This window comes from Oxyura jamaicensis, chromosome 4, assembly GCF_011077185.1.
Source record: "Oxyura jamaicensis isolate SHBP4307 breed ruddy duck chromosome 4, BPBGC_Ojam_1.0, whole genome shotgun sequence".
Classification (NCBI taxonomy): Eukaryota; Metazoa; Chordata; class Aves; order Anseriformes; family Anatidae; genus Oxyura; species Oxyura jamaicensis.
This window is the reverse complement of record NC_048896.1, coordinates 82,797,670-82,818,348: the sequence shown is the minus strand read 5'-3', so window position 1 is coordinate 82,818,348 and position 20,679 is coordinate 82,797,670. Positions and strand designations below refer to the sequence as shown.

General features: G+C 35.5%; 1 protein-coding gene across 5 annotated transcripts in view; it reads right to left on the bottom strand.

The window, feature by feature from the left end:
- Nucleotides 1-20,679, bottom strand: part of SLC2A9 (solute carrier family 2 member 9) — a 126,808-nt gene that overhangs the window by 16,983 nt on the left and 89,146 nt on the right. For all 5 annotated transcript variants that reach the window (XM_035324804.1, XM_035324805.1, XM_035324806.1 and 2 more), the window contains one exon: nt 2,869-2,996. In XM_035324804.1, the coding sequence (XP_035180695.1) occupies nt 2,869-2,996 (128 nt within the window). The remainder of the gene's footprint in view (nt 1-2,868; nt 2,997-20,679) is intronic.

Genomic DNA, 20,679 nt, shown 5'->3' with positions numbered 1-20,679 from the left:
TGGAGAACTACTGCTTGATTTTTTGAATAACTCTAATGTTAATATATTTTTTCCCAGAAGTTTGGGATAATTTTATAGAAGCATATCAATGATCAAAAAAGTGGTTGCTGTCACTCAAGCAATCAGATTAGCATTTAAATATACAGAAGGATTATTCACTCATTCTGTGGAGACATTTTAAAGATTTTTTTTTCTGTTTTTGAATTACAAAAATGAGCTAAGGAGAGGCAACTGCCATTCTGTAAAGAAATACAAGCTGAATTTTGAGGTTGAGGTTGAATGAAATAGGTTTTTGAGGTTTGAGGTTGAATGAAATAAGAAAAAAGAGAAAGTTAGGGAATGAGGAGACATTATAGATTGATCTTGTGAAAAAGCTTTAAAAAAATCAGTCTGAGTAACACTGCTTTCATCTTCAGGTGCAAACTGTAAGCTTTCTTTCTTTATTATTTTTTAAAGAAGAGAAAATCCAAACCCTTGTAATATGGAAATATAATTTTCTTCATTAAAAATAAACTGGTAATCTTGTAACCACTCAAAGAGAAATTTTTATGACACAAAATGATAAATTTCCCAAGGCAATAGCAAACTTCATATTCATGAATACTAAAACACTCAAAAAGCTTTAATATACATGTGAAAGAAATAGAAAATGTAGTTTGCCTTTTCACTTTAATTTATTGAGAGTCTTTTTTAAATAGTTCCCATCAGGTGACCTACCAGGGGGGATTATCAGAACAAGAGAGAAGGTTTCACTAATGGAAGAGTCCTGAATTGTGTAAATTCAGATCCAACTGAGATGGATTTGTGAATTGGATCTGACCAGGAGGCAACTCCTTGGTTTTGTGCAGGAATTAGAAACTGCAATTTTGGAGAAACATAATTATTAATTGTTTCTATATTATTAAAAAATACACAAATAAAAGTATACTGATTATACTGCCTCAGATTTGGGACTTCGTTCCCTGCTGGCATCGGCCACCACAGAGGCAAGCATAGGTACCATTGGTACCCAGCCATCCAGGACAGGAGGCATTCTCCCTGTGCTGCTTCAATGGTCAGTCCCTGTCTTTTTGAAGAAAAAGCTAATAAACTACACAGAAGCATCCGCATGCTGGATGAGCAGGCTGATGCTGATGACTAAGGTCAGGTTTTCAAAAACATAGAGGATTTGTCTAATTGTTTCTCTGCTGAATTTGCATCTAATGACCTCAGTGGGAAAAGAATTGTCAACTCTACCTCTTTTGGAAATATCACCTTTTGAAAATCAGACTTTTAAGTCTGAGCTTGCAAGTCCTTACTCTGAGATATAAAACTGGTGAAAAAATAGCCGACTTCACTCAGCCCTTAACTCTTATAGCTCTGAGCAGTCTAATTGAAGTTATTGTTAGTAGTAGTACAGAGTTTGGAAGGATGACAGGCTTTATAATCATGTTAACTTTTGAAGGTGATCCAAGTAATCACAATGACTAGAGACATTTTCCTTTTAAAAGAAATTTTATATTATGTCAAACTTAGATCAAGGGTCAGACTTTATAATGCCTACAAGTTCTCCCATATATTATCTCTAACAGATACTACTTTCAAACACTACTACTTAGTAAAAGCAGTGGAAATTAATATATAAAGGCTTAGAGTAAGACATGTTGTACCGTATTGCATATGATAATGTATCATACAATTTTCAGTTTTAAGAAGGCACAAAGAGCAGGACCACCTCCCTGCCTGTTTTTCAAGTCTCATTACTCATAAATGATCTGAAGTGTAATGTTCCAAAATCTCTCTGGAGAGAGCCTAGAGGACTCATTCCTTTCTATGCCCTTCTCCTGCCTCTTATATTTTCCTCTGTGCATTTTAAGCAACCAGTTAGAAATTCTGTACTTTGTCTCATAGTTTTGAGTTTCACACTCAAAATGTTAACAGTGAAGCTGGTTGGCTCTTTAAAAAGTTTAAACAGTTTTTCATGGGACTGATCACCTGCCTTTCAGCTCCTGAGACAGAAAAGCTGCTCCCACGTGAGCCCGGGAGAAGTGCATGGTCAGGAAAAGGCCCTCAGTGTGGTTTTGCATGAGAAGCTGCTGGATGCCTCCTTTGCCAATTGCACATCAACCAAGATGAGGTGCTTATAGGATTCAGAGGGGGAAAATGCTGTTCTATGTAAAGCTTTAAATTTTATTTTATTCATTTTTATTTTTTAGACAATAAACTTATGCTGTTAAAATACAAACACTAGTTGTCAGACAGGTCTCAAGGAAACTGTCCTCAATCCTCTGCTTGTTCAGCTAAGGAAATAAAGAAGCAATCCACTAGAAGTGAAGCTTATGGGAGCTTGGAGAAGGCGGGACAGGAGCAAATTCATCCATGCAGAAAACATCCATGCAGGAACCAGCTAAAGAAGCCTGTCAGCAGAGACTGAAAAGAAGAGAGCCGTGAAGATGAGCTCAGACAGAGGGAGGAACAGAGAGCATTTATTCCCCAGTGAACTAACGAGAATTCTCAAAGCATAGAATAAGCCAGAAGAAGAGTGGTTGAAGAAGAAGGCAGGGATAATCATCATCACTGACTGGGACTTCCGGACATAGCCATCAGACTGTATTGCTACAGCACTCCCACAAGGAATTTGCCTTATAGGGTTGTCCACTGCTACAATAGAGAGATCTTTTTTTTTTTTTTTTTCCGGACAGTTTCCTTCAGGACATTCAGAAAATGAAATCTGTGGGTAGTACAATTGAAATGCATCACAAAGATGGTGGGAATTTCATCCACTTAAATTAAAGGACATTTATTATTACCTGAAAATTACCATTCAAACAGCGTATGCCCCAGTATCAACTATATCACAGAATATCAGAGATCAGGAATTCTGAGTACCTGAATGAAAGGGAAGAGCAGTCCGACTGCGAAGTTGGAGAGCCAGTTGACTGTCCCAGCTATCATAAAAGCGGCTGGCCTCTGAGACTGCTGGAAAAACTCTCCCGTGAGGACAAATGGAATCCCACCTGAAACAGGATCCAAGAGGCAGTGATTTTAGTAAAATTCCTCTGCCAATAGCTGCTTCAGCAATAGAGATGAACGTGTTCCGTGTTACACAACTCAGTGACTAGCACTGCTCTACAGCTCTCTTTTCAAGTGCACACAGGGACTTCTGAGCCAGTAAAATGTGATTAGTCAAAACTGCACTTTAGAGGAATGTGACATTTTGCTCTTTCACACCACTGTTATACATCCTTTCAGTGACAGCAACCAGGTAAGAGTATGGAGAATTCATATAATTTCGAGAATACCACATGAGAAGCTGTTTATCAATAATAAAAATTACTGTTTCTACTAAAAAGTTTGAAATTCTGAAAACTGAGAAATATTCCAAAATACTTTTAGACATTAACAATTGGAAATAGAGGTCCAAAGAGATTAAACAATATTTTAAATATCTATTGCCCACTTTATTTTAGCAATAAGAAGGCAAAACATTTGCTTCTCTATAGGCATACTTTTCATTGACGTTTATTTAACAAATTCCCTTACTAGTTGACACTTTTGGCAAGGTCTATTTCTCCCATCAGCCAAAGACTCTGACCTTCATAATAACAAGCTCAGTTGAATACTACATTTGTCACTCATGTTTCCTTCCACTTAAACAGTGGACTATTTTGTACAGCACTGGCATATTGCTGGCCTCACAATAACCCCCAGGGAGTAGCTGTCTAGTATCTGAAAGTCTCAATTTATCTTTGGTTTCCTTCTTTTTAATAGGATACTTCTGTAGAAATATTTCTGTAATCATAGTAAAAAGCATGAATTGCATTTGCTGATTGTATACTTATTTTAGTTAATATTGCAAATGAGACACACATATGCTTGCAGAATTTTTTCACAGCAGTTTGGAAAAATATAAACCTCATGACCTTAGTCAGGTTTTCAGTATTCTGGTGCTACCAATTTCTATCTCAAGAACTTCATGTCTGCCCTTATTATTATGCCTTATTTTCTGCATTACCACTTAGCTTTGTAGGCAAGATCCATGTACACATCTATTATCTCAGTACTTTCTCTGGGTTAGGCAATTTAATAATTAAAAGCATGTAAATAGACACACCTTCTCTCAAAAGTCTCTGTAACAGTCCTGCTTCCAAAATACACATAAATTAAAATAAAAACACCACTTAAGACTTGCCCGTCCCTTGGGTCTTCATGGAGCCCCTTGTACTCAGTGGCATTGCACTTAAACACATGCACCAGAAGTTGTTCAATCAGCAATATGAGACAGTAACTTTCAAACATGTAGCAGGACATGCACATGACACACAGTATCAGATATTCCTCTATTTCAGATCTTTCAAATGCAGGGACTGTGAATACGAGTGTAAAAGAAAGGCAAAGCGATGCAGCAAAAGGCTAGATTATGCATTAGAAGGCATCACTCTCCTTTATCAACTAATGTGACTTCTGAGAATATATTTACAACTGTAACAAACTCAACTTTCTGTCCTAAAGACTGTCAGTACAAATTACACATTAAAAAGTATAAAGCAAGTAAGTATTTCCTCTTATTTCATACATAGGAAACAGAAACATGGAGAGTTTAGGCCATCCATGCCCATGTTTAATGTCTTTCTGCAAGCCACATATAGTACCTGAATTCTGGACCAGCAAATGTGACCTCTGCCAATAGCACTTTGACCATGCAGAATGAACAGCTGAAGAGGTATAACTATTGAAGTTCAAGCAACTATCAATCGTTGATGGCTTCCAGTACCTATTTTGTCATACACTTGGGATTTGGGTTCAAATCCTAAGCTATGGCAGGCAAAACAACAATCATATCTGTTCTGTCAGTATCTGTTCTAGGTCTCAAGTGCTGTGCAAGGCAGTAGTTTGCCAGAGCACTTGCCCCTTAGAGAGAAGAAGTGAAAGACTGGAAACATAGAAACCATGTAAGATGATTTATTTATGATCATTTATTCTGTCATGCCTTTGCTGTAGGACAATCTACAGAGGTGTTGCTGTTCTTGTCAGTATAATAAAAAATGCTTTTCTAGATCCATTTAGAACAATATACATTGTACAAGAGAAGAAAAAGCCAAAGGCAAACAAAAGAAATAATAATAGAAAAAAGTACAGGAAAAAAAAAAAAGGACAAACATATCAGAAAGCATAAATGTTACGGAAACAAAAATGCATGGGCACTATTTTTTAAAAAAAGTTCTTTGAAATTCAGATGTAAATTCTAGATACATATTAATCTTCACTAAAACTTTTTATTAGTCTTGCTTATCACAGAAGCTCTTGAATTTAATTGGAAAAATAATCAATTAAAACATAGTAAAGTAAAATAGTGTTTTGTGAAGTCTAAAAAGAAAAAAGAAATTAGCAGCTCCTCTGAGCTCTAAAATGTTTTGTAAAACATGAATTGGGAAAGGTGGCACAGATACACCTCCAGATTTTCTTGTGACATAGACAAGAATCTCCATAGCATTGCAAAACAGAGAAAGTCAATCTCTGTAGAGGGATGACTTAAGAGAAATTGTATGGAAGAACCAAGGAGCCTGAAAAATAATTGGCAGTTTAGCTGAAACACAGACCAGGCCTAAAAACAAATAAAAAACTGAATGAAGCCAGATCACTGCTGTATACTTCTATATGCCTGGAAGAGCAGAGACTTGATCAGAGCAGGGGATGCAAATGCCTGTCAAGAGCCACATCACTGAGAACACATTCCTCAGCTGAATGAAATGAAATAGAACTTGGGGCAAGTTGAAGGAAAAATGCAAATCCTTAAGACATAAACAGCGAAGGCACCTGAAATCAGCTAAACTCATAGCCCCAGCAATCCTCCCATACCCAGTCATTTCAAGGTGCAGAGGTGTGCTCAAGGATCCCTTCTTAACTTGGTTTCTTTGAGAAAGCTGCAGGAAGGGACTGAAGGAAGCTGCAATATGCTTTGAGTAGGTCAGCCCAGGTTGTAGAGTATGCCACTACTGTCTGCAGCTACAGGCTTGATCCTCCCTCACTGACTCTACAAAATCTCAAGATTTTCCACCTTGCTTTTTGAGTATTTGAGTCAACACAACAATATGGCATCTCACCAAACATTCCTTACAGTCAGTCTCATTGCAAACTCTCCTATGGCTATATATGTCTGTTCAATGGATGCTTAGAAACCACAGCTAAAACCAATCCAATCAATCCACTGTGCTTTTTGAAACGGTCTTTACAATTTTTGTCATGAGTTTTGCAACCATAATACGTGTTTGAACATGGTTGAAATGGTTTCAACCAAAAAGCTAACTGATATTCTTTCTCATGGGGAATGAACTTGGCATTAGTATTTCCACTGGAATACTTTCCACACATTTTTCAGTGAAACAGCTTTATTTTAGCTCTAATCATAAAATAAAATGTATATTAGGATTTCCTGTAGGAGTTCTTCAGCAAGGTAGCTTCTGAACATTAATTTAAACAGGTAATACATTGACTGCAATGCTTATAGTGATTCATTTCTAATACTTTGTTATTTTCAGCATTGCAGTGAACATAATGGAAGAAGCTCTTAACACACTGCAGTGCCACTAAAGAAAGACTGTTATATCTGTTAGAGTACTGCCTCCACTGAAAATTGCAAATCTCTTATTACAGGCCTTGTATGTCAATGGCCTGTTTAATTAAACTAGACTAAGCCTACATGACACAATTTGACATACAACAAAACTTCTATATCTCTGTATTTTATTAATTTCCTTCCAAAATTTGTCCAGTTACACTTAGAATCAATGTCACTTGCTGGTAAACATCCAGAATCTGAACCCAACAGTCTTTTATGCATGAAATTGGAATGATAGAACAGAAATAGTATTCTTGCCATACATTCTATGCTATTCTATTTTTTTTTTCAAATATATATTTAGATTTGCACAAGTAGCATATTTTCCTATGAAAAAATAAGTGCATATAGTTACTGTTTTGATCAGTGAGCAGTTACAAATACTGCTTAGCAGAAGTTACTTGGTTCATTACAAAAATCAGAATACAGAAAACATTAGAAAGGAAGGAAAATGCTGAGATCCTCATTCTGTTTCTATCCATTACCTATCCGGGAGTTAAAACCATAGATGATTTATGCAATTAAATTTAAGAGAATAAATGCCTCATACAAATCAGGGAGATTTACTACATTGGTAAACTTCCTCTAAAGGCAATAGAAACTTTGCATCCTAAGAACTAATGAAGAGAAATGAACACCCTGAGCCCCCTGCTCATCTTTCAGCATAGGCTCAGGACACAACTCCTTGTTTTCAGGCAGCATTTGGCATCTGGTAAGCCCTGGGCTTTGTAGTCCTGCAACTTGAAATGCAGCCAAGTGCCTTTCCAACAGGAAGGCCTGGAAATCCTAAAAACTCTGACTAGGGTAAGAGATCCCAGACTTTTCTGCCCTATTCTCTGAAAGAAGGAATCTTCAAAATGAAATGCTTTGACAGATCAGGCAAGTACTTTGCAACAATGTTCTGTTTTGCTAAAAAATGTCTGCAGCTCTAGACAAGATCAAGTGAAACAGCAGCTGACTGACTGCAAAGCAAGATATGTAGGTGGAGAAGCCTGATACATCCTAATAAGGTTGGGAAATAGAGTACTGTCTCAATGAAAGGCTTCAGTATATGCAGTTCAAGTGCAAGAAGACAACTCTAGAGGACAGCCATGGTGGGGAGGAATGAAAGTGAGACAAACTCCTGCAAGAAAGCAACCTGGCAAAGCAACCTAATATTTTTCACAGAGACCTCAAAAGTCTGTATTCAGGCCTTAGCTACCAAAACACAAAAACCCAAACAAATGAAAATGCTGGAACATACATACTGTAAGAGAACTGCTAGTGAGGCACCCAATACACACAGTGAATGTTCTCCCTATCTATAGGTCAACAGATAGAACAAGAATTTTCTAAAATATTTATATTGATATTTAAAGAGATGCTGTGTAACCTTGTACATTCTATGTAGTGGAATAATACTCCACAAAATATGTATTCAGATGGGACAACTATTGCCTAGCTAATCCTGTTAAGAGAATTGGGAGCAGAATGTGTGATATATGTGTACTGAGTCATAGCTTCGTGCTGCAGACTCTCTTATCTGTATCCAGCTTTCAGCAGAACTGTTGATCTCATGTACTACTGAATTAAGCAAAATAGGCACTTGGCTTGTATAAAACAATATAGTTAGTTAACCACATTAATTTGTACCATCTGAAGAGCTGGGTCTCTTCTGCCTTAGATTAAGGGCCACTTGAATGTAGGACATTTAAAGCTAAGTCAGTCTATGGCAAACAGGAAGTGTACATCATAGAACCAAATTAGAAAACAAAAAATACAGAACCTGGCAAAACCTAAGAACATACCAACTTAATACCTTATAGGTATTAACATTCTAGTTTTTAATACAATATTGTGTGGAAAAGACTTTTGTATTTAATAAGTGGCATTTGGTTTAGCCAACATCACTTTAGAGTAAATAAATTAACCAAAGAATGGTGGACAACAGAAGTACCTATTCATATCCTCTGCAGTAACATCATTAGTTAATATGTTAATTCTCACTTCTCAGTAATTCCCATTAAAATGGTTGACATAGCAAGGCTATCAGCTAATAAATTACAGAATATTCCTTCTACAGTTGCCTAGGTAATTACATTAAAAGTAGATATTCCACATAATTTTGTAATGTAAAAGACATAAGAATACCCTTATCTAAATCATCTGATCATTTCTTATTCAGTGAAATTCTCCTCCTCTTGAACAATAACTAATGCATTTTCTTATAATTTTTGGTTCCATAAAGCAGTATTCTCAAGCAAAATTTTATGAGCACTCATTTACTGACTGAACTGTTTTTCTCTGCAAAATTGTTTAATGAAGGCAAAATACTTATTACATAATTGAAGTACCCCAGTAAATTCAGTGCTGTCAAGATATCATCCTTTACAGAAGTTATGATACTTCCTTTTAAATACAGCTGTTTTCTTGGAAGCCTGAGTAATATTTTCAATTTTTCATAATTTTTCCTTTTCCCCTTACCCCAAATCCTGCACATCCCCTGAACTCAGTCAGCTTTGACAGCATAATCTTTTTCACTGCAACCTAGACCTGAAAGCCAAGAGCAGAATAGTTTTCACTCTAATCTCTGCATCATTTATGCTCTGCATTCTCCTCTGAGTTGTGCTTGGTCTTCCAGCACAAGATGTCCACTACCTGTTAGTTCATCCGTAAATGTTTTAACTATATGCAAATTATCACACCCTGCTTAAATTATCCTTATTTCCTTCTATCCGGTGTGCTTTACCAGTACGTTCTACTTCATGCGTTCAAATACCACTTCTTTGATCATCTTCTTTGTCAGTTACTCAATTTTAAAATCTCTTTTTAGTTCATTCCACGAACTCCATAGCATCAAAGTATAACAGCATCTAAAATTTTCTCCATCTTGCATTAAAATTCTTTTGCAGTCCTGCTCATTCTCATCTATACCATTTTATACCCATATCTTATCCACATTGTTTCTGACAATCATTCAGTCCTAAGTTCCAAAATGAAGTCTCAAGTTTGCAAAGGTGGTACCAATGGAAAAATAAACTGTATGTAAAAGTGATGCACATCTTGAAATACCACTCGATACAAGGATCTGGTGAAAATTAAAGCAAAACAATCTGTAAGTAATGTCATCTGGAACTGTACAAGACCAAGAAAATACCAAAACCAAGGGTTTTGTCATGCTAGGGGCAGTTACCAAAATGAATCAACTGGACTACTTCTCTGGTGTTACAGTTTATTAGACTCATATCTTCCCAATACAAAGCTACCTAAATACACTCAATACGAGGTACACTTCACTGCAACATGTCCAGATATGAATGTTATTGCACCATGGTGACAAGGGCTGTAAAATATATCAAAATTTCTTCATCAGTAAGGAGATCCTAATTAGTTTGTATTGGCCCAAGTCAACCTCATTTTCAGCATTTGAGCAGAGTATCTTTACCTTTTTTATTTTTACTTTTTCCTTCTCTCTCTCCTTCTGTGGGTCTATGTTTTGACATCTCTTTCTTATCAATTAGCTGCTGCTAAATGGGTCTTGAACATTTCTATCAAATTGATTTTCCTGTTCTATAGTACACATTTTTAGAGTTTTTAGAGACTGAATGTAATGTAGTAGCTGTTAATACACATGAAAGCATGCCTGATGATCAAATTGTCTTCTTAGTCTTAATTTCTATTAAGCAGTAGGTTTTTTTTTTTTTGTAGAACCAATATTTGATTTTTATTCTAATAGAATCAGCAGCACAGAAACAGGCCATTCTACTAATTGATTTACAAATCCAATTAGCACATAATCTTTTTGTTGTTTTGGTAACACTTTCAGTTTGGCGGATTTATTTGTGTGATTTGTATGTTTTTTTTGTTTGTTTGTTTGTTTGTTTTTTTTTGTGATGCATAGCCCAGATCAGAGCTGGGTGCAGTGGTTATCATGAAACACCTGAAAACTGAGCATCAATATTACATTTCTACTGTAGCACTAGCAATATTTCTTTTCGCTTCACCATTATTATTCTGTGTAGCTACCAAAGAACAAAATACGATTCAAAAATACACTCAACCTTTAACTACACGTGAATAGTCTTTTAAACATCTGTTATATTTCCAGACTCACTTTATCATATCAGAACCTTAATTATAGCCTGGCTTTCTATTCTGTTTGAATGTGAAGAAAAAAATTCTTTATTTAGCTATGACTAAGAGACTTTATGATATAATTCATTTTATAATTATTCTCAGTATCATTATAATAATCAGATGGTGATTAAAAAATACTTCTGTTAATATCAACTTATTTAAAACAATGATCTTTAAAAAGGGAGTTCCTACTTTAATAAAAGCAGAGAAATGCCCCTTACATTTTCACCCACTATACAGATGGCAATATCATGAAAATACCTGAAATAAATGTTCATACATTCACAGCACTATGAAAGGACTAAAAACAGAAAAAAAAAAAAACCTATCCAGTTGAGGCTGATTACTTCTATCATGAATCATGAATTCAAGATGACAACCCATTAGCACAAAATGCTGCTGGTTGTGAAACTATGCAAGCTCAAACAGTCTTGAAAACTCAGTGTGGCGTGTCAGGCTTTCCTCATGAAATCTTTTAACAAACAAATTAATCATAGTAGCCATGCACAATTATGTCATTATATAGCTGCATTCATCTCGAAGGTTCCCAAGAGTAAGAACAGTGGACCAAATTTTCAGAGAAGCTGGGACAGAAGAGTCTCTCTCTCTTCTTCTCCCCTTGTTTAAGATGGGCAACAAAGTTTTCACTATTTATGATTTCTGGAAACTATTGACGTTTTTAGGACACTGGGTCTCAAATGACAGTGATTAAAGAATTTGGCTGCAGTTCCAAAATGCAGAGTAGTACAAAAACAGATACTGTGCTGAATAGCCAAAATAGATATAGCAAATTGTGGTACATGATTGTTACCAAACAGAAAGGAAAACAAATAGCCTGAAGGTAACCTTTCAGTATGAGTAACAGCTTGACAGACGACACTGACAGTCAATTGCTGGCACCTAGATATGGTGGTCCACATTCAACCTCTGTCTCAAGAACTCCCTAAACAGCAGAATGGCATGACAGAAGCTGCATGGATGTACTCTGGAGAAAGACATGACCTGTTCACAGGTTTCCCTCAAAACATCTGCTACTAGCACTGCATGACAGCAATCCAGATAAAGTTGTAGTCTAACACTTTTTTTAGCAGTTTATGTGTTTTTGTGACCCCGAAAGTTTAACTGCATTAGAATTATGATTTATTTTTTCACCTGAGAGGAAGAACATCAATGACACAGGAGAACTAAAAGCTTCCTCTCATTAAAGCCTTCCTTAAGTAGACATTATAGAGGATGCAAGGGGATGAGTAATGCAGTATCATTTAGTAGTAACTTTGACAAGTACTTAGCAGCCAGTTTGATGACTGGACAGGAAACACCTCCCAGTCACAAAAGCCAGGATAGCTGTTTTCAGCAAAATTGAATGTTTCTCAAAAAAGTGAATTTTCTAGAGTAGGACAAATAACATCTGGAGATCTAAAAGAAACAACAGCTATCTCTGTCAAACACAAACCATCAAACTAATTTTGATGTAGTCCTTGTTTATGCATTTGTCCTTCTGACCTATTTTTACTTTCCCCTGAAAGTTTCCTAGTGCCAGTTATTTTGCCTTCTATATTGTGTGCTGGCTATCAAGAAGCACTGTCTAGTTGCTAGAGCAACTTCTTGTTGTCACATAAAGCTAGTGAACATTTGCATTTAAGTGCTGGTCATGGAGCTTAGCCAAAAGTAGATGAAATGAATTTACAACATTATTTTTGTGTGAATTATGCCTGGTCACAAGGAAAATATATTATTTTTATTGTCTTACATTTATTAGTTCTACATTCATTAGTTCTACTGCTACAGTACTACATATTTATTAGTTTGCATTTTTGTAAATATATTTTTTTTATACTAATTCACAGAAGAAAAAGTCTTTTTGATGATATACAAACACTACTTGTAAATTGTGAATTTCAAAACTTTCAATATTTTTTACTAGGCTTTCTGTATCTACTCCCCATTAATCTGAATAACCTACTAATCTGAATACCTACATCATTTACACAACATTTGAATAAATCAGTCTTTTAATGGAGCTCTAAAACACATGGATGCAATTTTTACAGCAGCAAATTTCTTAAGTCTTTGAGCCATCAGCAAGTAATTAACTACCACTCAGAAAAAAAGAAAAAAAAAAAAAGAAAAAAAAATACTAGTTCAGGTAAGAGGAGTGCTCTCAAGTGTCAAAGTGTTCACTTTTTGAAAGCTTCAATTAAGAAAATTTGTAAAATCTCTAGTTAAAGGGAGGAAGTTCGTTAAGTTTTCCTGCTGCTAAGAACTCCAAATGTCATCTCCAGCAGTTCCTTTACCAACAGCTACAGTTACCTTAAGAATACCAGAGGATCATTTTTCTTTAGAACTTCCACTAATTATAAAGAATTAAAATAACTTCTCTAACAGAACAGTTAAAAGTTACACTTATTCTATACTGCTCTTTAAAGAGAGAAGCATTTGAACAAAATGTAAAACATGTATTAATCCCAAATATGTGTGTTGCATTACAGTGTCTTTAATATAATCAAGGGACATGTTATCTTACTCTGCCCAAAATTCAGCGAAAGTGCAGCCATATAGAAAGATATATATATATATATTTTTTCCTTAACAGCCCCAAAACTCCTTTTTTTTTTTTTTTTTTTTTTTTTTCCCACTGAAAGGCAACCAAAAGAGAAATTCTCATGTGAAGCCCTTAAACTTCCCATTCTTTAATCTCCTTGATTTAGTAGCAGTAGTTGAAAATACTCCTGCCCCAAGTGTAGGCAGTAGCTTTTTCCATCACTAAATAGAAAAGGAATGGTAAATCAGAACTCCTGGTGCTTGGTTCACAGCCCACATAAATTAAAGAAATGGCACTCCGCATTAATATGGCAGGCTCTGATTGCTCTCAGCTGGGAGGCTGAGATGCTACCCGTAGGGCTACTTGTGTTGGATGGATGGTTTTCTGCAGAAATGGAGAGGCACAACAGGGCAGAGGATGGGGCCAGAGATCCCTCAGAAAACCTTCAACTGAGACAAATTTATGCTACGTATTACATAATGCTTATATATCTCCAGGTTATGAGTTATCCCTGATCAGAACTGTAACTCACATTTGGAATATTTAGCCGCTCTTAGGGCAGTGGATTTAAATCTACTGTTGTTCCCCCAAAGCCTTACAGCTTTTAAAGCAAGCCTTTTATTACATACCGAGGAAAACTAAAGGTTATTTCTGTGCAAATACCCTACTTTTCTGATGAAGGAACTATTTGGCATTATCAAAAGACGCTTACCTGCTGGAATGACTGGAAAGGCTTCTAGTTTGTAGAATAAAAGATCCTTTGAAAATTAACCTAAACTTTGAAATCTATAACTTATTAAAATATATATATAGCAACACGGGTTTATTGGTTTCTTTTTAACACGATATATTTTTTATTATAAATAGATATATTTTTTTCCACACAAGCAAGCTCCAAACACTTTCTCAAACTGTACTAAAAGAATGGCTCTGTGGGAAGCCATGAGCATTAGAAATTCTTACATCCCCCCTCTAAGTGGAGAAGTTAAAGCATCACACAAATAAGCTCTAAATGCCTATTTCAGGTGATAATACTGACACTGCCTTTCATTTCAGTACTTTTATGTCTACATGTGTGCTATCACACCTTTGTTTGTGTTTCACATCCAAGATAAGATTTTTTTTTTCTTCTCTGATGACATTTCAGATTGAACAAACCTCATGACTTTCAAAGTGACCCTTTTATCCGAGCTGCTCTGCTGTCAATATAGCTGTACACTGGCATTCAGAATAAGAGCACAGACAGATTTAAACTTTAAATACCAAAATATCTTTGATACACCTCAGGGCACAGAAATTATTTCCTCTGAGTTTTCTTTTGTTTACTTTATAATGTCAATTTAACACATGCTGAATATACCATTATCATGTTTTCACTGTGTCTATATTGAGCTGTACTAGGAAAAACTTCACTCACATTCAATAAACCATGACAAGTACGTACTATAAAACTCAGATACAAGACAAAACTCTCAAAACAGAGACGAAAACTAAGTGAAATATTTTTTCTGAAATTGTCTGGCCTGATAATGGTTCTTAGCTGTGCATGAAAGTGCAATCTATTAAAAGCAAGAGCTGGAAAATGAAGATCCCGCAAGCATAAAATTACTATTTTTTTTTTTTTCAAATTCCATCAAAGAGTGAATTTTAGTGATTTCACTTTTCTGTGATGAGACCGTGTCTCTCATCATGTTTCTCTGGAAACCTACTACTCATCTGATTTTGCCATCCTGATGCATACTGAACAGGAACTTATTTTATAAGAAGAAATTGAATGAAAATCACAATGATTCACCTCTGATACTATTCACACTGAATTCAACCTCACACAAACACCATTAATGTCAGTATTTCTTCTGAAGGGGAGTGTTACTAACCTATGGAAATACCTATGGGATTTTGGGCCAGAATAACCACTCTGAAGATGTTACACAACATAAGACAGATGCCCTGAAAATACTGTGTAAGGAGTAAATACATACTCCTGTTCTCTTCTCACTGAAGCTCCACTGAATTAAAAACAAAAACAAACAAAAAACAGATGCTGATGTAAGTCATGGGCTACATGCTCTACATAATGACCAGCTAGAAAATCCTCTCTAAGAACATCTTTATCTTTGTAGGCACAATGGCTTTTTGACAAATGGAAGCAAGGACAGATTTTATACAGAGGATCTACTTGGAGGTAGAGTAAGAACTTAGGCTTGGACATAAGGGAACACAGGATCAGATTAAATCCGGGTCAAATCCCATACTCAGTGGTTTCAGGCAGTATTTCATACAGTTGCTTTATAAATTTATAAAGCTTGTTTATTTAGTTTCTCCTTTTGCTATTTATTTTCCCCTTTTGCTGTTTCTACTGTGCAGCTGAAACAGAACTCAGCTCCTGCAGTGGTTAGAAGTTTTCTTACAGTTTCTACCTGATTTTTTTTTTCATGGCTAGCTCACACCTAGTTTTGGGATTTATTGTTATTTTCCGCAGTAATGTTTGCCTTCAGCTTATTCTCCCTTCTCAGTGTTGTTCTGCCTTTTGCTCATGTATTTAGAAACAGAAAACGTACTGTCAATCTTCTGTTTTGTTAAACACTATGAAGTTATTCAGTATCTTTTCATATAAAACTTCACCTTCACAGAAGCCTTCCATTGCAGCCTTCCTGTGCAAACTGCTCCAAGAGCACTTCTTTGCTCTAACTCTGTCTTCATCACACAAATGATGATGTGTGGCACATGACAATATAGTGCATATTTTTCACATTAGAATACAGAGAGATGATACATGGCAATATGTTAGGACTCTAAGAAAAGATGTAAAAGAATGTGCATATAGCGTGGTAACATAAAACTGTCTTTCAAATGAATTATAGATAAAATGGAAATAGCTATAGGAAAGCTTTCCATGTGATACTTATAGATACCATTCTTATATGCTCCCTTAACTAACATTTTCAGACATCCTTAAATCCTCACTATGGTCCTTATTTTCAAAGTCTCTTACATTCCAGCTGCCTGAACATACACATCAACTATTGCAAGAAATGAGAATGATTGAGTCTTCAGCCATATCACTAATCTCAGACTTCAAGTGCCACCAAAATAACACAAGTTCCCCACACAAAAATGGCTTGACTTGTCAGGCAATAGATATAAAAACAACTTTTCAGATTTCTGAAACTTTCCCTACTGTTACTGCTTGGATAATAAAAGTTGTTGTTTGTTTGTTTTGTTTTGTTTTGTTTGTTTGTTTTTAATTTATTTTTTATTTTTTCTTTGAGAGTGCTCCAGGTAACACTTGGGGAAAGTCCCATGTAGGAAGGAATGTTACCACACACCTGCCTGTGCATACGTGGCTGACCTCCTTCTGAACTAGAGTGGTCAAAGGAAGGGCAACACAAACACCTTTTACAGGTCTTGCTAAAACAATAAGGCCTTGGGTTATTTGTACTAATTGCCAATGGTAAAATATGTCCAGTACTCAAATTTACTGTTTTCAGTGTCACTGAATTTGCAAAGGCTTGATTTGAAATATATAATACTTTTTCAGTTTCTGAAAGAAGGTGATAAAGGAAGGACTCCATTAAAGTTAGGAATATTCTTAAAACAGTCTACTTGCTACCCTTCATTTAGTTGTTTTAAAGACAGACCTCATAAATAACCTCCCCAGCTGCAGCACTACTTCTTCCATTTATCAAAACTGGAATCGAAGGATGTGAACATGTAAACACAATGGTCTTCTAAAGAAGAAATATTAATAAATCTCTTAATACATAGACAACACATTGAATTGCTTTATGCCAAGTTCCCAAAGATTCAAGGTCTTGCTGTATTTTTTTGTCATGTTTATTTCCATTGGGAAAGTTATCTGTAAATCCATGCCAACATTGCTGTAATCCCCAATTACAGTTGGTTTTCTTTTTCCCCACATGTCCCACCATCTGGGGTGAATCTCTTGACACATGGCAGAAGAGTCATTTTCTGGTTCAGAGAATGAATATTTAAGTGTTTTAAAGAAATTGGAACAGCTTCAAAAACAGAGTGAAAACCCCATATCCCAGCATATAATACAGCCTCCCTGACAGGTGGTGTTACACCTCTGAAGAAAACTGTCTCTGGATGGATTGGACACATCTTGGGTCAATTGGTTTATTGTTATTTGTTTATTTGTTGTTTTTGTTGTTGTTGTTTTTAACTGTCTAGTAGATAAAGACTCAATTTCTAACAGCTTTGTAAAACTACGTCAAATTCCTTAATACACACACATACATATAGATATTTTTCAGTTCACCCAGCAAAATAAAAAATCATTTGCTTGCACAGCAACTGCTGCAAAGGCACAATGGGTAGACAGGGAATTCAAGCAAACAGATAAAAATAAGCTATGCTTTGCCTGTTTAAGTCAAATTTCACTGTGGTTTTCCTGAAACAGGCATAGATTCTGCAGGCATAGTTCAACATGGTAGTATTCTGTGTCCATGAAGAAGGAGCTATATGGAATTAATTGAGAAAGTGGGAATAGCTATAGCTGGTTTTAGCTTTTTTTCATCTTTAAAAAGTATCCTTCTAAGACAAAGTCAAAGAAGGAAGACATTTTACATGTCCCTAAGCCCACTAACTACATTTCCAATGAGTTGCACAGTATTTGCTCAGTCAGTCAAGGCATTCCAAATCAATACATTTGCTATGAAGCTGAAAAACAGCACAAATGCTTTTTGGAGATATTGAAACTGTTCTCTTATTAAATTTATTCTTTGATTTGTTTTCTGTATTTCTCTCTCTTTTTTGTTTGTTTGTTTGGTTGGTTATGTTTTCTCGTTGTCTCACAAGTTCGTTGAGAAACAAACTCATCTGTCCTTTCTGTTTACTCTATATTGGTTGACACTTCCTCAGTTGAAACATACTATATATTTATTTCAGGTCAAATATGTGACCATGTAAATGACCATGTGACATTTCCATACAGCTTTCACATTTTGAGGTGAAAGCTGTAAAAATATTTACTAACTTGTTCACATAATCGAGATAACACTGGAAAGTGGTATGTTTCTTTGCAACCAAATACCTTCACTTGTGTATAATATATGTATATATATGTACAAACAAGTAATCACAATGAACCGAATGTCTGGAACAGCATGATTCCCTAACTGATAGAACTGAGTAATTTTTGAAGGGTATTTTTCTCTTTCATATCACAGATTGTCTACTCTGAACATAAGGTCCACTTTAATTTTTTGGTACATACATGAAAGATTTATTTCTGCTCTTTTGTCCTTTGATAAAAACAATGAGGTACTAAATCACTCACATGCATGAACATACCTGTTGTTAACATTATTATTTCAGTGCTTAGCAATATGCCTGAAAAACATCTGCAAGCTGAAAATCTCAGTTTGGAAAAATGAAACGAATAGAAAAAAAAATACATAGTAACAGCTGATTCTAGCTGTAAAGAGCAGATGGTACTCATCCATATGCTATTCTGAAAGTGGGAGGCCACACAATATATAAGCTATCAAGCAAGTATCAGACGGTCTAGCAAGAGAGCAAATACTGTATTCATTATCTAGAAAGTTCTAGGAGTATTTTATGAGCTCAATTGTCCAAATTATTTACTATTCTCAGATGGAATAATTCTTCCAAGTACCAGATATTTAAGTGTGAAACTTTCCTGCTAAAGGGGTGTCATAAAATATCTCTGAGAAGAAAGCAATAAGAAATAGCCATTCAGCCTAGAAAATGTGATAAGGTAAAAGTCTACAGGATCACAAGAAACCTGAAGAGGGAGGAAGGGGATCAACTATTTAATTTCTTCCAATGAAAGTCATAGAAGGCATCACAAAGCCAAAGCAGGTGGTAGACATGCAGATTTCTTTGCAAAGGATGCTGCAGATGCTAAAATTTTGCACAGTTTCAGACAGAGAATGAACAAATTCATGCAAGACTATGAAAATCTTAGAAACTATTCTCAGGAATACATTAAGCTGAAATTTTTTGCACTCCTGGAAAAGTGTCTTACATACTTGCCTTGTTCATACTTTTCTTTAGACATTCTCTAACAGCCACTGCTTTGGAGATCTGTTCAGAAATGGATTCTTGTTTACTTACTTCCTCTTACTAAGACCCCAACAGTAGAAAGAAATGAAAGTTAAGGTTAATTTTCATTAGTGACTTTCCAATTATAGTAAGTGATGTTTTTGTTTACCATGACACTTCCCTGAGAAATAACTTTTTTCCTTAGTACACGTATCGTATGACCATCATTTCTGTCATAAATAGAGTTCTTTACTATAGCAACTGTCACAGTATATTTTTGAACAAAACAAAGTCGAGATTTTAAGTCATCTGATAATTGCTAGTGAGCATTATTTGCCGTGTCTACAAAGATTCAGAAATACAGATTTCCATTGGACTGCAGAGCTCTAGAATAAAAGTAGTACACACTACTCAGTTTTGATCTTTGTGTAGTAATTTAGAACTCAGAATGAGTCATTTTTGTTCAGACAGAATTTGTTCCACAGAAGCCAACACTAATAGTTTTATTCCATAAATAAGAGATGCATGATTCAACCCTTACTTAAATTTTACAAAGTTTGAAACTAAGATCACATAAAGAGTTCCAGTGAACTCATTAGGCACGCTGTCAAAATGTTTCAAAGAAGCATTACAGGTTGTCACTAATGCTCAAGTTTCTGAAACCTGGCTGAACTGGATCTTAACTTTGTTACACAAAAATATGATGAGGTTCATTTCTCTGTCTTTCCAGATCAGTTAATTAGTATACAGCTTGTGGGTAATGATCTTCTTTCTATAAGCCCGCCTCTACTCATTTAACAGAGGTCTTTCAGAAAGAGAAGATTTAACCCAGGCAATTCATTGCTTTCTTTGTTCTACCATGAATTAATTAGGTCCTGTCCTTTTATGCAAAATGAACAAATGAAATGTGGTATGTAACTGTATGTGAGTTAACTAATAACTGAAACATATTGCAATGTCTTGCACCCTGGGACAGAAATAAATACATGTAGATGGTCACTGATCAGTAAGTACTACCTGTGCAGGCTACAATGGGAGAAGGTATAATGATAATGATGGTAATGCAGCTGCAGTACCAGCTGCAGAATGACATCCTTGAAACTGGAAAAAAAATGTAGAAATCCATTGGACTTGAAACTTTATGTTGGAATCTCAGAATAATCTTTTCATTCTTGTATTTATTTTACTCAAAAGATTACTGTTTTGACTGTAGTGCCATACTTGACTTGCTTGAGGGAAACACTGAAATTTTTTTCAGTTATGGAATAATTCTTATCTATCTTGAAATGTTCAGTGAATTGCATTTTATTTATTTAAGGAAACGTAAGGATAAGTAATTCCATAGAATTCATCTCTTATTCCTCACACACAGTTGCAATCTTACATCTGCAGC